An 18,241-nucleotide genomic window follows, 5' to 3' on the forward strand; every position below is an offset into this window, starting at 1 on the left:
AGAGAATCAAAAAATGTGGCTGTTTTTCCCAGTGGTATTTGTTAGTCAGTCAATCGTATTTACTGGGCACTTACTGTATGAAGAGCACTGTACTAAGCACTTGGGAGAGTAAAATATAGAAAAAATCAAACACATTCCCAACCCCCAATGAGCTTGCAGTCTAGTTAAGGGCTTCCTATGTGTCAGGAACTGAACTCTGTGCTGGGGTAGATACAAGCTAGCCAGTTTGGACAAGGTTCATACCACAGGGGGCTCACTGTCTTAATCCCCATTTTACAGAGGAGGGAACTGAGGGTCAGAGAAGTGAAGTGACTTGCCCAAGGTCACACCTTGGATGCTCGCCTCAATGAAGTGTCATCAAAACATTCAGGGTGGGTTGGGTCCTACCTGGAGTTTGAATCCAGACCACGGAAGACTGGCAGATCGACCCTTCCTCAGCTGGTGCCACTGAGGACGACTCACATGGATTCCCCAAACATTGGTAGGCTGATCTTCAAACACTGTGAAATTCCCAGTGATTTTAGAGAAGTTAGTGGAAAGAACCTGGACCTTGGAGTCAGAGGGCCTGGGTTGTAATTCCAGCTCTGCAACTTCATTCATTCATTCATTCATTCATTCAATCGTATTTATTAAGCGCTTACCGTGTGCAGAGCACTGAACTAAGCGCTTGGGAAGTACAAGTTGGCAACATATCGAGGCGGTCCCTACCCAATAACGGGCTCACAGTCTAGAAGGGGGAGACAGACAACAAAACAAAACATGTGGACAGGTGTCAAGTTGTCAGAACAAATAGAAATAAAGCCAGATGCACTTCATGAACAAAATAAATAGAGCACTAAATCTGTACAAACATATATACAGGTGCTGTGGGGAGGGGAAGGAGGTAGGGTGGGGGGGATGAGGAGGAGGAGAGGAAAAAGGGGGCTCAGTCTGGGAAAGCCTCCTGGAAGAAGTGAGTTCTCAGTAGGGCTCTGAAGGGAGGAAGAGAGCTAGCTTGGCAGATGTGTGGAGGGAGGGCATTCCAGGCCAGGGGGAGGACGTGGGCCGGGGATCGACGGCGGGACAGGTGAGAACGAGGCACGGTGAGGACGTTAGCGGCAGAGGAGCGGAGGGTGCGGGCTGGGCTGGAGAAGGAGAGAAGGGAGGTGAGGTAGGAGGGGGCGAGGTGATGGAGAGCCTTGAAGCCGAGAGTGAGGAGTTGTTTGCTGTGTGACCTTGGGTAAGTGGCTTGACTTCTCTGGGCCTCAGTTTCCTCAACTGTGAAACAGGGATTCGGTACCTGTTCTTCCTCCTACTTAGATCGTGAGGCCCATGAAGGACAGAGACTGTGTCCGACCTAATTGACCTGTACCCACCCCAGTGCTTAGAACAGTGTTTGACACATAGTAAGTGATTAACAAATACCATTTAAAAAAAGAATATTCAAGACTTGGGGACTCTTCCCTGTTCCTTGCTCCAGTTCTAAAGTCCTCGGGAGTCTCAGGGTGACCAAAATTGTGCTTCACCTTCTCTGCCTGCAGGAATGGACATGCCCTCAAGTCACTTTAGTTCTCTGGGCCTCGGGTTCCTTAGCTGGAAAATGGGGATTAAACCCTATTCCCTCCTACTTAGGCTTTGAGCCCAATGTGGGATGAGGATTGTGTCCCACAGATTCTATATAAAAGAAAAGAAAAAAAGAAAAACGAACCCAAAACCCCCAACAATAATCGGGGATATTTCATTTCAGAAAATGATAAAAATTAATGATTGTGGTGTTTGTGGCTGGGTGGGAACACATTGAAGCGCATGGCGTAGCAGAAAGTACATGGCCTTGGGAGTCACAGGACCTGGGTTTTAAACCCATCTTGGCCACTTGTCCACGGTGTGATCTTGGGCAAGTCACTTCACGTCTCTGGGCCTCTGTGACCTCATCTGGAAAGTTGGTATTAAGATGGTGAGTCCCACGTGTGACAGGGACTGTATCCAACCTGATTAGCTGGTATCTATCCCAGCGCTTAGTTTACAGAGCCTGGCACAAATGCTGCAGTAATCAGTGAAGCTTCGGCAATGAAACCAATGGCAGAGCCTTTGGAGATCTTTTAAAGAAGGGTTCGGTGTTGTCTGTCCGGGATGGTTTAAAAGTAGCCTCGCCTGGAGGCAGGGGAATATTCTAGACAACCTCTCAAAGTCCCCTCCAGGCCTCTGACTGGGTGTTATGGCAAATTTGGGTAGGGATATATCCAACTTAGTACAAATGTATTCCCTTAATTACAGCCCCCTGGAGATACTGGGGAGGAAATCTTGTATTCATTTTTCATGTCTTTTAAGTGTCTGTCTTTACCAAAGTTCTGTTTCAGTCCGGTTAATAAATAAATAAATAAATAAACTGTATCTATTTCCTTTTAGCCAGAATACAAGACTGCTGACCCTATCTGCACCTGTGTATTCTCAATACATGTGGCGTTTATGACACTGCAAATCAAATGGGATACTGTAGTAATTATACTGGAAGGCAAGAACTGTGGATAGCGGATTGTTTGACCTCCATTTTCATCCCTGTCACCTGGGAGCTCATCAGTCTCCTTCTAGTTGCCTGCATTCAAACCATTTTCGTGCACTTTTTTTTAATATAATTTGTTAAGCGCCTACTATGTGCCTGGCACTGTACTGAGCACTGGGGTAGATACAAGTCAATCAGATTGGACACAGTCCCTGTCCCACACGGGGCTCACAATCTTCATCCCCATTTTACAGATGAGGTCACTGAGGCCCAGAGAAGTGAAGTGACTTGCTCAGGATCACGCAGCAGACAAGTTGTAGAGCCAGGATTAGAACTCAGGCCCTCTGACTCCCAGGCCCGTGCCATATCCACTAAGCCACGCTGCTCCTCCTGCTTGAAAAATTGAAATTGGTACCGTGTACTGGCCAGTAAATATCACAAACCGTTTGTTGTTCTCTCACCTGTAGACTGTACACTCCTTCTGGGACGGGAACATATCTACCAACTCTGCTTTACTGTGCTTTCCCAGGTTTTTAGTCCAGTGTCCTGCACGCACAGTAGGCATTCATTAAATGCCTTTGATTGAACAATTCATTCATTCATTCATTCAATTGTTTTATTAAGTGCTTACTGTGTGTAGAGCACTTGTACTAAGTTCTTGGGTAGGAACAATACAACAATCAACAGTGACAATCCCTGCCCACAGTGAGCTCAAAGTCTGGGGGAAGGGGGAAGGCGGGGAGACGGGCATCGATATAAGTAAATAAAATTACAGATATATGCATAACTGCTGTGGGGGGCGGGGAGAGGGGAAGATCAAAGGGAGCAAGTTAGGGTGATGCAGAAGGGAGTGGGAGATGAAGAAAAGTGAGGCTTATCCATCATCATCCTCAGCAGCATTTATTGAATGCCTGCTTTATGCAAGAGCACTCTACTAGGTGGCTGGGAATATAAAAAAACTTATAAGACCTGACACCTCCTGGTCTTTTAGGAGCTTATGGCCTAATGATGCAGGATCTCTGGTAGGATTAAGTGGGCTGGGGCAGGTAGAGGTGGGGAAATTCAAATTAGTCCATGTTTCCATTGGTTAGAAAGATTTTAGGAGGCAGAGGGAGAAGGAATGGAACCTAATGGGATTCTCGATTGATGTTCATTTATCAATCATTTATTCAATCGAATTTGCTGAGCGCTTACCGTGTGTAGAGCACTGCATTAAGCACTTGGAACAGTACAAAACAACAACAAACAGACACATGCCCTCTCAACAATGAGCTTACAAAATTCTGAATGTTCTTGTCTTTTTTTTTACATGGCATTTGTTAAGTGCCTATGTGCCAGGCACTGTACTAAGCACTGGGGTAGATAGAAGCTAATCCAGTTGGACGCAATCCATGTCCCACATGGGGCTAACGGCCTTAATCCCTATTTTCCAGGAGATGAAACCTAAGCCCAGAGAAGTGAAGTGACTCGCCCAAGGACCCGCAGCAGACAGGTGGCGGAGCTGGGATTACAATCCAGGTCCTTCTGACTCTCAGGTCAGAGCTCTATCCACTAAGCCACGCTGCTTCTCGCCAATAATCTGGGTATTCAGCATTTGGCTTTATTTTATGGCTCTCTGCCGAGAAGCCCGAAATATTTTGCAAACGCCATCTCCTGACAGCCCACCACATCCGGCAAATACCGTCCCATCCCGGCTTGACTATCCTATTGGTCTCCTCACTGGTCTCTCTGCCTCTGGCCTCTCTACCGCCCAGGGCATTTTCCAAAAATCTCACCCGGAACAGCGATAATTAAAGCCGTGGAAGTGAATGAACTCCCTCCCCAAGGGAGTGAGTGTAAAGTCAGATGGAAAGGGTCTCAAAAGAGAACCTTAAGGGACCCACACAAGTTAAGGGATGGAGGAAGAAGGGGAACTGGTTAAAGACTTTTTAATTGGTTTTTATTTAAAATGGTATCTGTTAAACACTCCCTTGGTGCGAGGCACTGTCCTAAGTGCTGGGGTTAATACAAGATAATCAGGTTGGACAGAGTCCCTGTCCCCCATGGGGCTCACAATCTTCATCCCCATTTTACAGATGAGGTAACCAAGGCACAGAGAATAATAATAATAATGATGGTGGTATTTGTTTAAGCACTTACCATGTGCCAGGCACTGTTCTAAGCAGTGGAATAGATACAAGGTAATCAAGTTAGACACAGTCCCTTTCCCCCATGGGGCTCACAGTCTTAGTCCCCATTTTAGAAACGAGGCCACTGAGGCACAGAGAAGTGAAGCGACTTGCCTATGAACACACAGCTGACAAGTGGCGAAGCCAGGATTAGAGCACAGGACCTTCCGACTCCCAGGCCCGGGCTCTACCCACTAGGCCTCTCCACGCATAGTCTCCAAGACCGTTGACGGGCAGCCAAGAACTGTGTCAGTCTGTGTTCGGCCCATCTGTCCAGGATTCCAGCACACCTGGTCAGGCACTGTGATGCAGGAATTATTTTGTACTTACTATGTGCCAGGCACTGTACTCATCGCTGCGGCAGCTAACCACATCGGACACAGTCCCTGTCCCTCTTGGGACCCACAGTCTTCATCCCCATTTTATGGATGAGGGAACAAAGGCATAGAGAAGTGAAGTGGTTTGCCCAAAAGTCACCTAGCACCTACCTGTACTAAGCGTTGGGGTAGAATCAAGATTATCAGATCCCACACGGGGCTTACAGTCTACATAGGCATTGTGGGCAGTGAATGTGTTTGTTATATTGTTCTACTGTACTCTCCCAAGCGCATAGTACAATGTTCTGCATGCAGTCAGCGCTCAATAACTATGACTGATTGATTAATTAAGGGAGACGGGGTTTTGAATCCCCATTTTGGAGATGGGGGAATTGAGGTCCAGAGAAGTGAAGTGGCTCACCCAGCGTCCCACAGAAGACCCACCCTGGTCCTCTGGACTCCCAGGCCCGTGCTCTTTTGACTAATAACACGATGTTGTGTAAAGAAGGCTATGGGGCCAAAGGACTAACTAGCCCTAAGAACAGAATTACAAGATTTTGCATCAGGAAGGCCTAATTTTGCATTAGGGGGCCTAAGGCCAAGTAGCACTAAGAAAATTCTGTGGTAGAAATACCTTGGGGATTAAGTCTCAGGTGCATTAGTTGGAAGTATTTCTTCACTGTGCTAATCAGTCATATCTATTGAGTCCTTACTGTGTGCAGGGCATTGTACTAAGCGCTTGGGAGATTACAGTATAGCAATATAACAGGCATCTTCTAGACTGTGAGCCCACTGTTGGCTAGGGACCATCTCTATATGTTGCCAATTTGTACTTCCCAAGCACTTAGTACAGTGCTCTGCACACGGTAAGTGCTCAATAAATACGAATGAATGAATGTTCCCTTCCCACCATGCCCCTACAGACTAGAGGGGGAGACAGACATTCATAGAAATAAATAAAATTAGAGATATGTACATAAGTGTGTTGGGGATGGGGCTGGGGGGGGGGGGGCGGTGAATCAAGGGAGCCAGTCAGCATGCCCCAGAAGGGTGTGGGAGCGGAGGAAATGAAGGCTTAGTCAGGGAAGGCCTCTTGGAGCTAGAGATGTGCCTTCAATAAGGCTTTGAAGGTGGGGTGTGTAATCGTCTTTCAGTTATTAAAAGAGAGGGAACTCAAGGTCCTCGCACTCTCATGTTCCTATACCTCCTGTGGAAGTGTCTGCCTGGGGCTGTATGGGGTCTCCATTAATGATAATAACTGTGGTATTTGTTAAGTGCCTACTATGTTCCAGGCACTGCACTAAGCTCTGGGGTGGATACAAGCAAATCGGGTTGGACCCAGTCCGTGTCCCTCGTGGGGCTCCCAGTCTCAATCCCCATTTTTCAGATGAGGCCCAGAGAAGTGAAGTGACTTGCCCAAGGTCACACAGCAGACAAGTGGAGGAACTGGAATTAGGACCCATGACCTTCTGACCCCCAGGTCTGTGCTTGATGCATTACACCATGCATTAGACTGTAAGCTCCTTGAGGGCAGGGATAGCATTTTTTAAAAAAATGGTATGGATTAAGTGCTCTTTAAGTGCCAAGCACTGAGCTAAGGTACAAGATAATCAATCAATCAACCAGACATATTTATTGAGCACTTATTTTGTGCAAAGCACCATACTAAGCACTTGGAAGGGTGAAATAGAGCAATACAACAGACAAATTCCCTTCCTACAGTGAGCTTAAAGTCTACAGGGGGAGACAGACATTAATAGAAATGATCAATGGTATTTATAGAGAGCTTACTGTGTGCAGAGTACCGTACTAAGTACTTGGGAGAGTTTAATAGAACAATATAACAAATATATTTCCCGCCCACAGTGAGTATCCGTGCTAGATAAGCCCATGAAGGTTAGAGCCAGTGCTTAAACTCTGTAACTGAAGAGCGGCCGAGGTCCCCTACCTTGAAGGGAATGACATACGCAGCTACCGGCACACTGACACTCTGCACCAAGTCCCTCAGGACGTGGAGAAATGCTCCTCTTGGTGGCAGTCGTGCCCAGTGGCTACCGCGTTCTACGGTTGTGGCCCACCCCGGCCTTGCTTTTGAAGTCAGTAAATGAATAAGGATCTTCCAATAAAATAGCTTGGGAAGCCCTGGGAATTTCAGTCCCTATATTTTCCTTTCCCTGGGATACTTCAAGCTTCTAATTGTTTCCAGGATTCAGATGGTGGAACATCAAGTGCCAGTCAAATACCCACCCCTTTGAATTTTTGTAAATAGGAATCTTCTATTTTCTTGTCGTTTCCCAGCGGCTCATGGCCCTAACAAAGATCATTTCCTTAATAATAGTATTTATTTAAACACTATGTGCTAAGCCCGGGGGTAGGTGCAAGAGTATGAAATGGATCAGTGGTATTTATTGAACTGGACATAGGCCCTATCCCAAAGGGATACACACAGACAGACACAGTCTGTCTTATCCCCACTGTACAGATGAGGAAACCAAGGCCCGGAGAAGTTCGGTGATTTGCCCAAGGTCACACGGTACTTGAGTCTCCTGACTTCCAATCTTGTGCTCGATCCACTAGGCCACACTGCCTCCCCCCGTGTCTTCCCGGAGAATCTTTCCTCAGTCAAAACCGGGTATTAAAACTGCAGGTTCAACTGACTTCTTCCGTAACCCTGTGCTTTCCTGACTTGCTGAGATGTACTCAAATGACATGAACTCTTGATTTTTGTTATTCTTATTTTGTTATTGATATAACATCAAAATAACATCTTGAACTCTTCATTATTAGTAGTATTATTATCATCATTATTTTGTTATTATTATTTTGTGCTTTCTACGTATGAAGCCCTGTTCCGAGTCCCGGGGGAGATAACGAGGTAATCAGGTCAGACACAATCCCAGTCCCATGTGGCGCTCAAAATCTAAGGGGGAGGGAATAGGATTTAATCCCCATTTTACAGATGAGTAAAATCCTCTTTTTACAGATGAGGAACTGAGTCTCAGAGAAGCGAAGTGACTTGCCCAAGGTCACACAGCGGGTAAGTGGAGGAACTGGGACTAGAATCCAGGTCCTTCTGATTTCCAGGCTTGTGCTCTATCTACTAGACCACGCTGCTTCCTCTGCAGATGGGCCGGGAAATAGGAAGCGGGGCCTCGGAGGCATGTGAGGGTTGGCCCCTGGGTCCTCTTAAAATCCCACGTGTTGGTCTCCTACGGTAGAAATGCTAACGTCCCCATGAAGAGCTACCGTAAAGGGCCCGGGATATTCCATTTGGAGTCTTCCCATTATATTTTTAGGCGGAACGTGCATTTCCCCCAGAACAACTTACCGGCTCCTTTTCGCTTTGGCTTGCCCTCTCGATCCCCTGCGTGTAATACTGCTTCTCTGGCATCTGCCTCCCGGAGGCAATTCCTGCAGGAATACAATAATAATTGTGGTATTTGTAAACTGCTTACTGTGTGACAGGTACTGTACTAAGCGTTGGGGTGGGTACAAGCAAATCGGGTTGGACACAGTCCCTGTCCCACAGGGGTTCACAGTCTCAGACCCCACTGAGACCCCTCAGACCCCTCAGATGAGGTCACCAAGGGCCAGAGAAATGAAGCGACTTGCCCAAGGTCATACAGCAGACATGTGGCAGAGCCAGAATTAGATCCCAGGTCTTCCTGAGCCCTAGACCCATGTTCTATCCAGTAAGCCATGTCCTGCTGGCCTCCCTCAATTTCAGGATGGCAGGTGGGGTGAGCTGAAACTTATTGAACCTGCTGTGAGCATGTGTATATGACTGCTATCTCCCTATCTCTCTCTCTCTGTGTCTCTCTCTTTCTCTCCCTTTCTCAGCAACAGAATCCATCTCCTCTCCTTGGACTCTGGCCCAGCACTCCAAATCTGGAGATTCAGAGAACAAGAAGGAAAACCCTAATAATAATGAGGATAATAATGGCATTTATTAAACACTTACTATGTGCAAAGCACTGTTCTAAGCGCTGGGAAGGTTACAAGGGGATCGGGTTGTCCCACGGGGGGCTCATAGTCTTCATCCCCATTTTACAGATGAGGTCACTGAGGCCCAGAGAAGTGAAGTGACTTGCCCAAAGTCACTCAGCTAACAAGTGGTGGAGCCGGGACTTGAACCCATGACCTCTTACTCCAAAGCCCATGGTTCTTGGCATGAACGACCTACTTCAAACCAAATACAGCATTAGAAAATTCAGGCTTTGGTCGGAAAGTGGCCAGTTTGTGTGTTCTTTAAGAGCAGAATCAGGCCCTAGCTGTAAGGCCGAGAAGCAGCATGGCCTAGTGGATAGAGCACGGGCCTGGGAGTCCGAAGGGCCTGGGTTCGAATCCCGGCTCTGCCACTTGTCTGCTGCGTGACCTTGGGCAAGTCACTTCACTTCTCTGTCCCTCAGTTCCCCCATCTGCAAAATGGAAATTTAGTAACCTGTTCCCTTTAGTAACATGTGATTCCCCATGTGGGATCTGATCTTGTATCTTGTACCTGATCTTGTATCTGCCCTAGGGCTTACTACAGTGTTTGGCACACAGTAAGTGCTTAACAAGTACCACAGTTATCATTATTAGTATTATTATTATGCCATCAAATGTGTTAAAGAAGCACTTTGGCCTATTGGAAAGAGTGCCAGCCTGAGGATCAGAGGACCTGGGTTCTAATCCTGACTCTGGCCAAAGGTTGCCATCTGATCTTGGGCAAGTCACCTCGATTCTCCGGGCCTCAATTCTCCTGTTCTGCCTCCTACTTAAACTGTGAACCTGATGCGGGACAGGGACTGTGCCCAACCGAACAAACGTGTATCTATCCCAATGCTTAGAACGGTGTCTGACATGCAGTAAACACTTAACAAATACCATAAAAAAGAAAAAAGAAAAACTGGCATTATGTGCTGGTCTAGGCAGTGATCTGCTGAGTACAGGGATTGGGTCTGAGCTGGTCATCTTAGGACTTAATACTGCGCTTTGCTCGGTGCTTGGCCCAGAGTAAGTGCTTAACAAATAGCCCAATTGTTATATTAGTCCTGAGGGCACAGGGGCTTGAATGAACAGTTTCAGTCCCAGTTAGATTCCAGTTTAGGCAGTGAGCGGCAACTGGGTTGACCAATTGCTCTCCTCAGTAAATCGCTATGGCGGATTCCTTTGACTCGTTATTATTATGGCTATTATTAGGGCATTTGTAAGCACTTGGGACATGTCAGGCAATGTTCTAAGCGCCGGGGTAGGTCCAGCCTCCCTCCCACATGGGGCTGACAGGGAGAATGGGTGTTGTGTCCCCATTTTCTGGATGAGGAAACTGAGCTTCCATATATGAATCCCTAGGCCACTCAGAGCGAGTCCAGTGCAAGCAATGGGCCCAGTTTAATGTCTCTCTCCCCCTGTAGACGGTAAGCTCATTGTGGGCAGGGAATGTCACTGTTTATCGTTGTATTGTACTTTCCCAAGCGCTTTGTACAGTGCTCTGCACACAGTCAGCGCTCAATAAATCCTACCGAATGAAAGGGCCATGAAGCTATCGGTGGCCTTCTCTTTTAATTGAAATCAGCTGAAAGGTCCGCCCTACAGGGCAAACCATTTGAGTTTCAACACATTCGTTTTAATCTGCCGGAGGATGAGTCAGCAAACCTGCCTGGTTCCATGTGACCCCATCAGAGGAGGAAATACTGAATTCATTTTATTTTATTTTATTTTATTTTATTTTTGAGTCCTGACCCAGTAACGTCTAGTTCGTGGTGGAGGCAAAACGTGAATCACAGGAGGCCTGCTCTCTTGGAAGTGATTTTCATTTTATGGCTCTTTTCTGTGGCCCAAAAGGAAGGCAGCCAATCGGAATGTTTCATGCGGTTCTGTGGTGTTTTTCTCTTCTCTTCCTCTTGGAGAGCCCCAGGTGTGGAGTTTTGGGGTTCCTTTGGTCGCCCCTCACCCCCAAAGGAAGGACTGGTGGATCCTGGATGTGATCGACCGAACCTGGGCCAGAGGGAAGAAAAACACGCCGTTGTCATTTCTTAGGCTGTTCTGCAAGCTAAGCAAAGGCACCCAGGTATTCTAGATATGAGAGATGTGCAGATTGCGTACGGCGTGGCTCCTTCTAAGATACAGTCCAGTTCTGCCTATCCTGAAGGCCCTTCTTCTCCTGGCTGAATGCAGTTAATTAGCAACCATCTCCATAGCAACTGCCTCCTAGTCCAAAAACATTGTCCAGCTTTTGCAGTTTAGCTTATCACACTGTCTACCTGAAGGGCTCTTCACTGCTTTGAGTTTCACTCGAGTTGTCCCTATGTCTGTTCATGGATGTGAATGGTCATGATAGAAAAACACCATGGCAGCAAAATGCTAGTGAGTTCGATCGAACCAGAAATGCCTCTCAAGAATTCTGGAAAAGCCAAAGTTGGAAGTGGGTAATATTGACACCTTGGTTCTCTCATCTGCCACAAGTCTGCCCACCCCTAAAATAGCAACTCCAGGAGGAAGAATTCTTATCATTTTTTTAAATGGGGGAAATGGAATCGAACCCATTCCACTGTCTGCATCCCCCGCCCCCCCCCCCACCCTCTATTTATAGTGCATTCCCATTATTAATTAAGTCCCTAAACCCTAGGCACGGACAATTGTCATGCCTAGAATTCGAGGTAATTTCATTTCCCTGAGGGTCTCCCCATTTCTAAAGGCTCTTGGATGGGAGATTAAAAATTTGACGGCAGTGGGTGGGGTATCAGACAGCTCCTGGCCCGGAGCGTGTGTTTGATCCCAACTGGGAAGGTCGCCCGGCTATTGTGCGGAAGCGGGCTGATCCCCGTCGAAGGGGCCCCGGGGACTGTGGCGGTACTCGTGGATGGGGAGCGATACAGTAAAACCGGCAGAGGGTGAGGTACAGTCTTCCCGCTACGGAGAGGCGGCTTGGAGTGGTAGGAGAGCCGCGGCCCTGGAAACCCCGGCTTCTAGTCCCAGCTCTGTCGCCCGTCTGCAGCAAGGCCTTGGGCAAGTCACTTCACCTCCCTGGGCCTCAGTTTCCCCATCTGGAAAGCGGAGTGGTAATACCTGAACCCAACCTCACAGGGAACCTGTGGAGAACAAACTAAAGTAACTAATGTGAGTGACAAGAAGAGCACCAGCTAGAAACTCAGGTAAGCGCTTAGCACAGTGCTCCACATGGGGTAAGCACTCAGTAAATACCACTGATCGACTGAGGTGAGACCGGCCCCCTGGTTTCATCTCCAAATGACAAAGAAGCAGGTTTTGGTGGGCAGAAGAGTTCCTCGTTCCTCTAGACTGTAAGCTTGTTGTGGGCGGTCCCAAGTGCTTAGTGCAGTGCTCTGCACCCAGTAAGCGCTCAGTAAATAAGATGGAATGAGCAGCTAGAGCATGGGCCTGGGAGTCAGAAGGTCATGGGTTCTAATCCCAGCTCCATCACTTGGCCTAGATTACCTCATCTGTAAAATGGGGATTGAAACTGTCAGCCCCATGTGGGACAGGGACTGTTTCCAACCCGATTTGCTTGTATCCATCCCAGCATTCAGGACAGTGCCCGGCACATAGTAAGCGCTTAACACATACCACAATTATCATTATTATTATTATTATTATTCTGTCTCCCCCCTTCTAGACTGTGAACCCATTGTTGGGTAGGGATTGTCTCTATTTGTTGCCAAATTGCAATTTCCAAGCACTAGGTACAGTGTTCTGCACACAGTAAGCACTCAACAGATATGATTGATTGAATGAATGAGTGAATTATTATTACAAAATGCAGTCTCTCCAACGGTTTCGAAGGTTCTGGACCCTCTTCTCTCTTCCAGACTGGTTTGAAGAGAAGAGCCCCCCGAGCCTTACTGGGAACTTTGGAGGAAAAGGACTCTGTCAATGCCAAGTGAGCTAACCCAGGCAATGATTAACAATGGCCTCTCGGCCTTTCCTCAGTTAGAATTCTTTGTGGACACTTCACCCAAACCAGTGACCCAGCGCTTCTGGGGACTGCTGGGGAGCCTCAGAGGATGTCGTCAGCAATTGGGAGAGCCATTTAGGTTGGGGTTTTGGAGACCCTGAACGAGCCCAGGCAAGGAGAAGGAAGGGAGGCTATTGAAAAGTGAGGGGATCCTGCCTTTGGGCTTCGATTTCTAAAGAAATAATCAGTCCACAGGGTATTTGTCTAGCGCTTAGCCAGTGTGCAGAGCACTGTACTAAGCACTTGGGAGAGTAAAATTCAATGAGGTGGTAGACATGGTCCCTGACCACAAGGAGTGTAGAAGGGGAGACAACACCTGAAAATAAGTTCCAGATAAGGGAAATGGCCAAACGTAAGGATGTGTGTGTAAGGGCTGGATCTGAGAGTCAGGTCCACATTTCCATGGGGATGGTATTTGTTAAGTGCATACTATGTGCCAAGCACTGGAATAGTCCAGAAGAGATTTGGAACGCCGGTGGCCAGGGGATTTTATATGTAAAGTTTAATCCTGATATCTATTTGCTCTTTGGTCTTTTGTTACATACGGCACGCGATGTGCTGTTTTTCTTTGGGAAGCCCTTTCCTAGAGATGTTCACAGAGGAGTTACCCAGGAATTATTCTTTGCCGGTGTTTACACTTTTATGTTACCTCAGATTTATTTCAGTCCAGGAAATATGCACTCCAACCACATTAAGAGCCCTGTGGGTTTTTTTGTTTGTTTTTGTTTTTTTAATAGTATTTGTTAAGCACTTACTAGGTGCCAGGCACTGTACAAAGCACCAGGGCACATACAGGTTTGTCAGGTTGAACACAGTTCCTATCCCTCTTGGGGCTCACAGTCTTCATCCCCATTTTGCAGAGGAGGTAACAGAGGCCCAGAGAAGTGAAGTAACCTGCCAAAAGCCGCACAGGAGGCAAGCGGCGGACCCGGCATTAGAACCCAGGTCCTTTGGACTCCCAGGTCTGGGATCTTTCCACTACGCCCCTCTGCTTCTCACTAGAATGGCCACACTACTTCTCATTTTCAGTTGTCATAAAGTTACTTTCCGATCTCTCCGGATCGCTGTAGCTTGGTTCGGTTTTACTGGAGCCCCATCGAGATTAACTGTTTTCAAATGTTCACAATTCCCTGCCACAATTTTTAATAGAAATATGAGCCCAGAAATGCCTAGTACAGTACTCTGTGCACAATAAGCACTCAGTAAATACTTTTGAGGAGGATGATGATTTGTAGAAATAGCAGATGCCATTATTGACAGCCCATGTCCCTACAGATAGCATCCTGCTAGAATAAATTTTTTTTGTTTTGCAGTAATGGTGGTAATTTTTTTTTAGAATAACGAATTCTTTCTTCAGTTCTCTGCTTCCCAAACCTCTGTTGACCTCCGAGGGTTAAATCCCTAGACTGTAAGCTCGTTAAATATGAAAGCATCCTTGTACTGTTTTGAAATTGGCCTTCCCTCAGGATCAAGGCACACCTGCATTGCTCCCTCTAGATTGTAAGCTCATGTGGGCAGGGAACATGCCTTCTAACTCTTTTGTCTGTTGGACTCTCCCAAGTGCTTAGTACAATGCTCTGCAGATAGTAAACACTCAATAAATACCATCGGTTGAATGAATGAATGAATGATTGGTCAGCTCTCTGGAAGAGCAGCAGCGTGGCCCAGGAGATTAGAAGCACGGGCCTGGGAGTCCGAAGGACTTGGGTTCTAATCCCGGCTCCGCCACTTGTCTGCTGTGTTACCTCGGGCAAATGACTTCACTTCTCTGCAGCTCAGTTCCCTCATCTGAAAATGAGGATTAAGACTGTGAACCCCATATGGGATAACGACAGTCCAGCTTGATTAACTTGTATCTACCCCCATTGATTAATACAGTGCCTGGCATGGAGGCACTTCAAGTACCATTAAGAAAAAACCCCCAAACACACTTCTGTATCACAAGCCTCAAACACACTGATAGAAAGCAGCCGAGTTTTGTTGTTGTTGTTGTTATTTTTTGAATGTGCCTTGGAAGGGACGAGTTAATGGTCTTCATTGTTTTCCCTCAGGTTTTTTTTTTCATGAGAATGATAATAACTGCGGTACTCCTAAAACACTTACTATGTACCAAGTAGTGTACTAAGCGCTGGGGTAGCTGCAGGATAATCTGAAATACCTCCAGTCCTAAGCAGAGTAGCTGTAAGCTGTTCCTAAAGCCTTTTTGTCACAAAGTGTGTGATCGCAGGCCTTTTCCCTCCCAGACCCGAACGTCATAGATTGGTTGTATTTACCTATTTATATTTACCTATGTTATATTTGCTACATTTACCTCTTTCTGGCACTGGACTAAGCACTGGAGAAGATGGACGCTAATCAGGTTGAGCACAGTTCCTGTCCCAGATGGGGCTCACGGTCTTCATTTTACGGATGAGGAAACTGAGCTGCAGAGAAGTGAGGTCATTTGCCCAGGATCACACGGCAGACAAGTGTGTGGCTCCGTGGAAAGAGCACGGGCCTTGGAGTCAGAGGTATTGGGTTCAAATCCTGACTCAGCCGATTGTCAGCTGTGTGACTTTGGGCAAGTCACTTAACTTCTCTGGGCCTCAGTTACCTCAATCTGTAAAACGGGGATGAAGACGGTGAGCCCCCTGTGGGACCACCTGATCACCTTGTAACCTCCCCCAGCGCTTAGAACGGTGCTTTGCACTTAGTAAGCACTTACTAAATGCCATTATTAGTATTAGTATTAAGTGGCAGAGCTACGATTGGAACCCAGGTCCTTCTGACTCCCAGGCCTGGGCTCCTATCCACTAGACCACGCTGCTTCTCAGCATACAGACTAAATTTGCAGAAAACATTTCACTTGCAGAATGAATTTGGGAATTGTGTGGTTGGCCCTTTGTGGGAAAGGGAATACAAAGAAGTGGTTTCCACGAGGGAATTTCATCTCTCTAGGTATTTCTTCGCATGACCGTGCCGGAATAAGAATAAAACGTTGAGATATCTTGAAGAATTCCTGTTGTCCAGAACAGCTAAACCCTATCAAAATGATGGTCAGATGAGTAGAATGGGAATCAGATGATGCAATTCAGGTCAGGATTGAACCTGAATCTCTGTAGCAGTAGGCACAGGGGACGCGTAATGTGAAATTTTCCACAATTGCGAAATCGCCTGTGAGAATTGTAGGTTGTATTGGACATTCATATGAATGGTTGGGCTGTCTCCCAGAAGCAAAATCCTGAGTCCGTTTAGGTAAAAATCCAAAATATAGCCCAAGGTAAGTGGGTCAGAGCAAGAAATCAATAAATCCTCATACAGCTTTCGGGGCAGAAAATTGTCCTCTAGGTTGTTTAAAAGGATGATGGGAAAATACAGTGTAAAATAGGATGGACCAAAATGTGATGCCAGCTTACACATTAAAAAAATAATAATAAATCTCGAGTTTTGAGAGCATCTCCTTTTTGAGATTACATTTGGAAGCAATAACATTTCCGGGTATGCTTGAGCCTTTGGAGAGTTTTATGTTCCTGGCTTTTAGGAGCTCTTTGGCCTCTGCCGCTCTGTGTTTTCCATGCTGGCGGGTCTTAATAATATTATTAATAATACTGTTATTATTATTATTATTTTGGTATTTGCTAAGCACACTAGTGTGGATGCAGGCAAATTAGGCCTGACAACGGTCCCTGTCCCATGTGAGGCCTGCAGTCTCCATCCCCATTTTACAGAGGAGGTAACTGAGGCCCAGAGAGGGTGAAGTGACTTGCCCAAGATCATTAGTTGGGCTCATCCTCTTCCTGCCCCGGCTCCCCTTCAGGCAAGGAGGGGCCAGGGGATGCGGTTCCTTATGAATCATTCATAAGGTGAATCATTCATAAGGGCAGTTTGTCCTTTGTCCAAGCATAAACTTGAACAATAACCCCAAACCGAGTGAGTGGTCACACCACCACTTGCTTGGCCGTGTGACCAATCCAACCCGCGTGTCTTGGCCCTCCTCGAACCTAACTCTCCATCAGTGACCCTGCATGGACGATCCAGCACCACTACCTCTCCCATCCCTATCCCTGACACTCCCCAAGTGACCCAGCAGGGACCGTTCAAAACCACCGACCTACCTTTCTCCATGAAATCTTTCTGCCTCAGTTTCCTCATTTATAAAATAGGGATTTAGACTGTGAGCCCAGTGTGAGACAGGGACTGTGTACCACCCAATTATCTTATGTCTAAGCCAGTGGTTAGTACGGTGTCTGCCAGATAATAAGTGTTTTAAAAAGACCACAGTTGTTATTGTTATTATCAGGGAAGTTGGATATGCCGTGACTTGGATGACAACGCTCGACGACGGTCCGGAGCGGTCCATCTCGCAGTGACCCTCAAGTGCAACCGCAGAGGCTCGCATCTCCTCCTGCCTTCAGAACATATCCATCTGGATGTCTGCTCGCCACCTAAAACTCAACATGTCCAAGACTGAACTCCTTGTCTTCCCTCCCAAACCCTGCCCTCTCCCTGACTTTCCCATCTCTGTTGACGGCACCGCCATCCTTCCCGTCTCACAAGCCCGCAACCTTGGTGTCATCCTCGACTCCGCTCTCTCATTCACCCCTCACACCCAAGCCGTCACCAAAACCTGCCGGTCCCAGCTCCGCAACATTGCCAAGATCCGCCCTTTCCTCTCCATCCAAACCGCTACCCTGCTCGTTCAAGCTCTCACCCTATCCCGTCTGGACTACTGCATCAGCCTTCTCTCTGATCTCCCATCCTCATGTCTCTCCCCACTTCAATCCATACTTCATGCTGCTGTCCGGATTGTCTTTGTCCAGAAACGCTCGGGGCATGTTACTCCCCTCCTCAAAAATCTCCAGTGGCTACCAATCAATCTGCGCATCATGCAGAAACTCCTCACCCTCAGCTTCAAGGCTCTCCATCACCTCGCCCCTCCTACCTCACCTCCCTTCTCTCCTTCTACAGCCCAGCCCGCACCCTCCACTCCTCTGTCGCTAATCTCCTGACCGAGCCTCGTTCTCGCCTGTCCCGCCGTCGACCCACGGCCTACGTCATCCCCCGGGCCTGGAATGCCCTCCCTCTGTCCATCCGCAAAGCTAGCTCGAGTCCTCCCTTCAAGGTCCTACTGAGGGCTCACCTCCTCCAGGAAGCCTTCCAGACTGAGCCCCTTCCTTCCTCTCCCCCTCGTCCCCCTCTCTATCCCCCATCTTACCTCCTTCCCTTCCCCACAGCACCTGTATATATGTACATATGTTTGTACATATTTATTACTCTATTTATTGATTGATTTTACTTGTACATATCCATTCTATTTATTTTATTTTGTTAGTATGTTTGGTTTTGT

General features: G+C 47.2%; 1 protein-coding gene across 1 annotated transcript in view; it reads left to right on the forward strand.

The window, feature by feature from the left end:
* Positions 1-17,356, forward strand: part of LOC119932064 — a 31,282-nt gene extending 13,926 nt beyond the window's left edge. The window contains exons 6-8 of the mRNA XM_038750880.1: positions 10,788-11,013; positions 12,770-12,840; positions 17,195-17,356. Of these exons, the coding sequence (XP_038606808.1) occupies positions 10,788-11,013; positions 12,770-12,840; positions 17,195-17,264 (367 nt within the window). The 3' untranslated portion in view covers positions 17,265-17,356. The remainder of the gene's footprint in view (positions 1-10,787; positions 11,014-12,769; positions 12,841-17,194) is intronic.
* The last annotated feature ends 885 nt before the right edge of the window (positions 17,357-18,241 follow it).

The sequence above is a fragment of the Tachyglossus aculeatus genome, chromosome 9 (assembly GCF_015852505.1).
Source record: "Tachyglossus aculeatus isolate mTacAcu1 chromosome 9, mTacAcu1.pri, whole genome shotgun sequence".
Classification (NCBI taxonomy): Eukaryota; Metazoa; Chordata; class Mammalia; order Monotremata; family Tachyglossidae; genus Tachyglossus; species Tachyglossus aculeatus.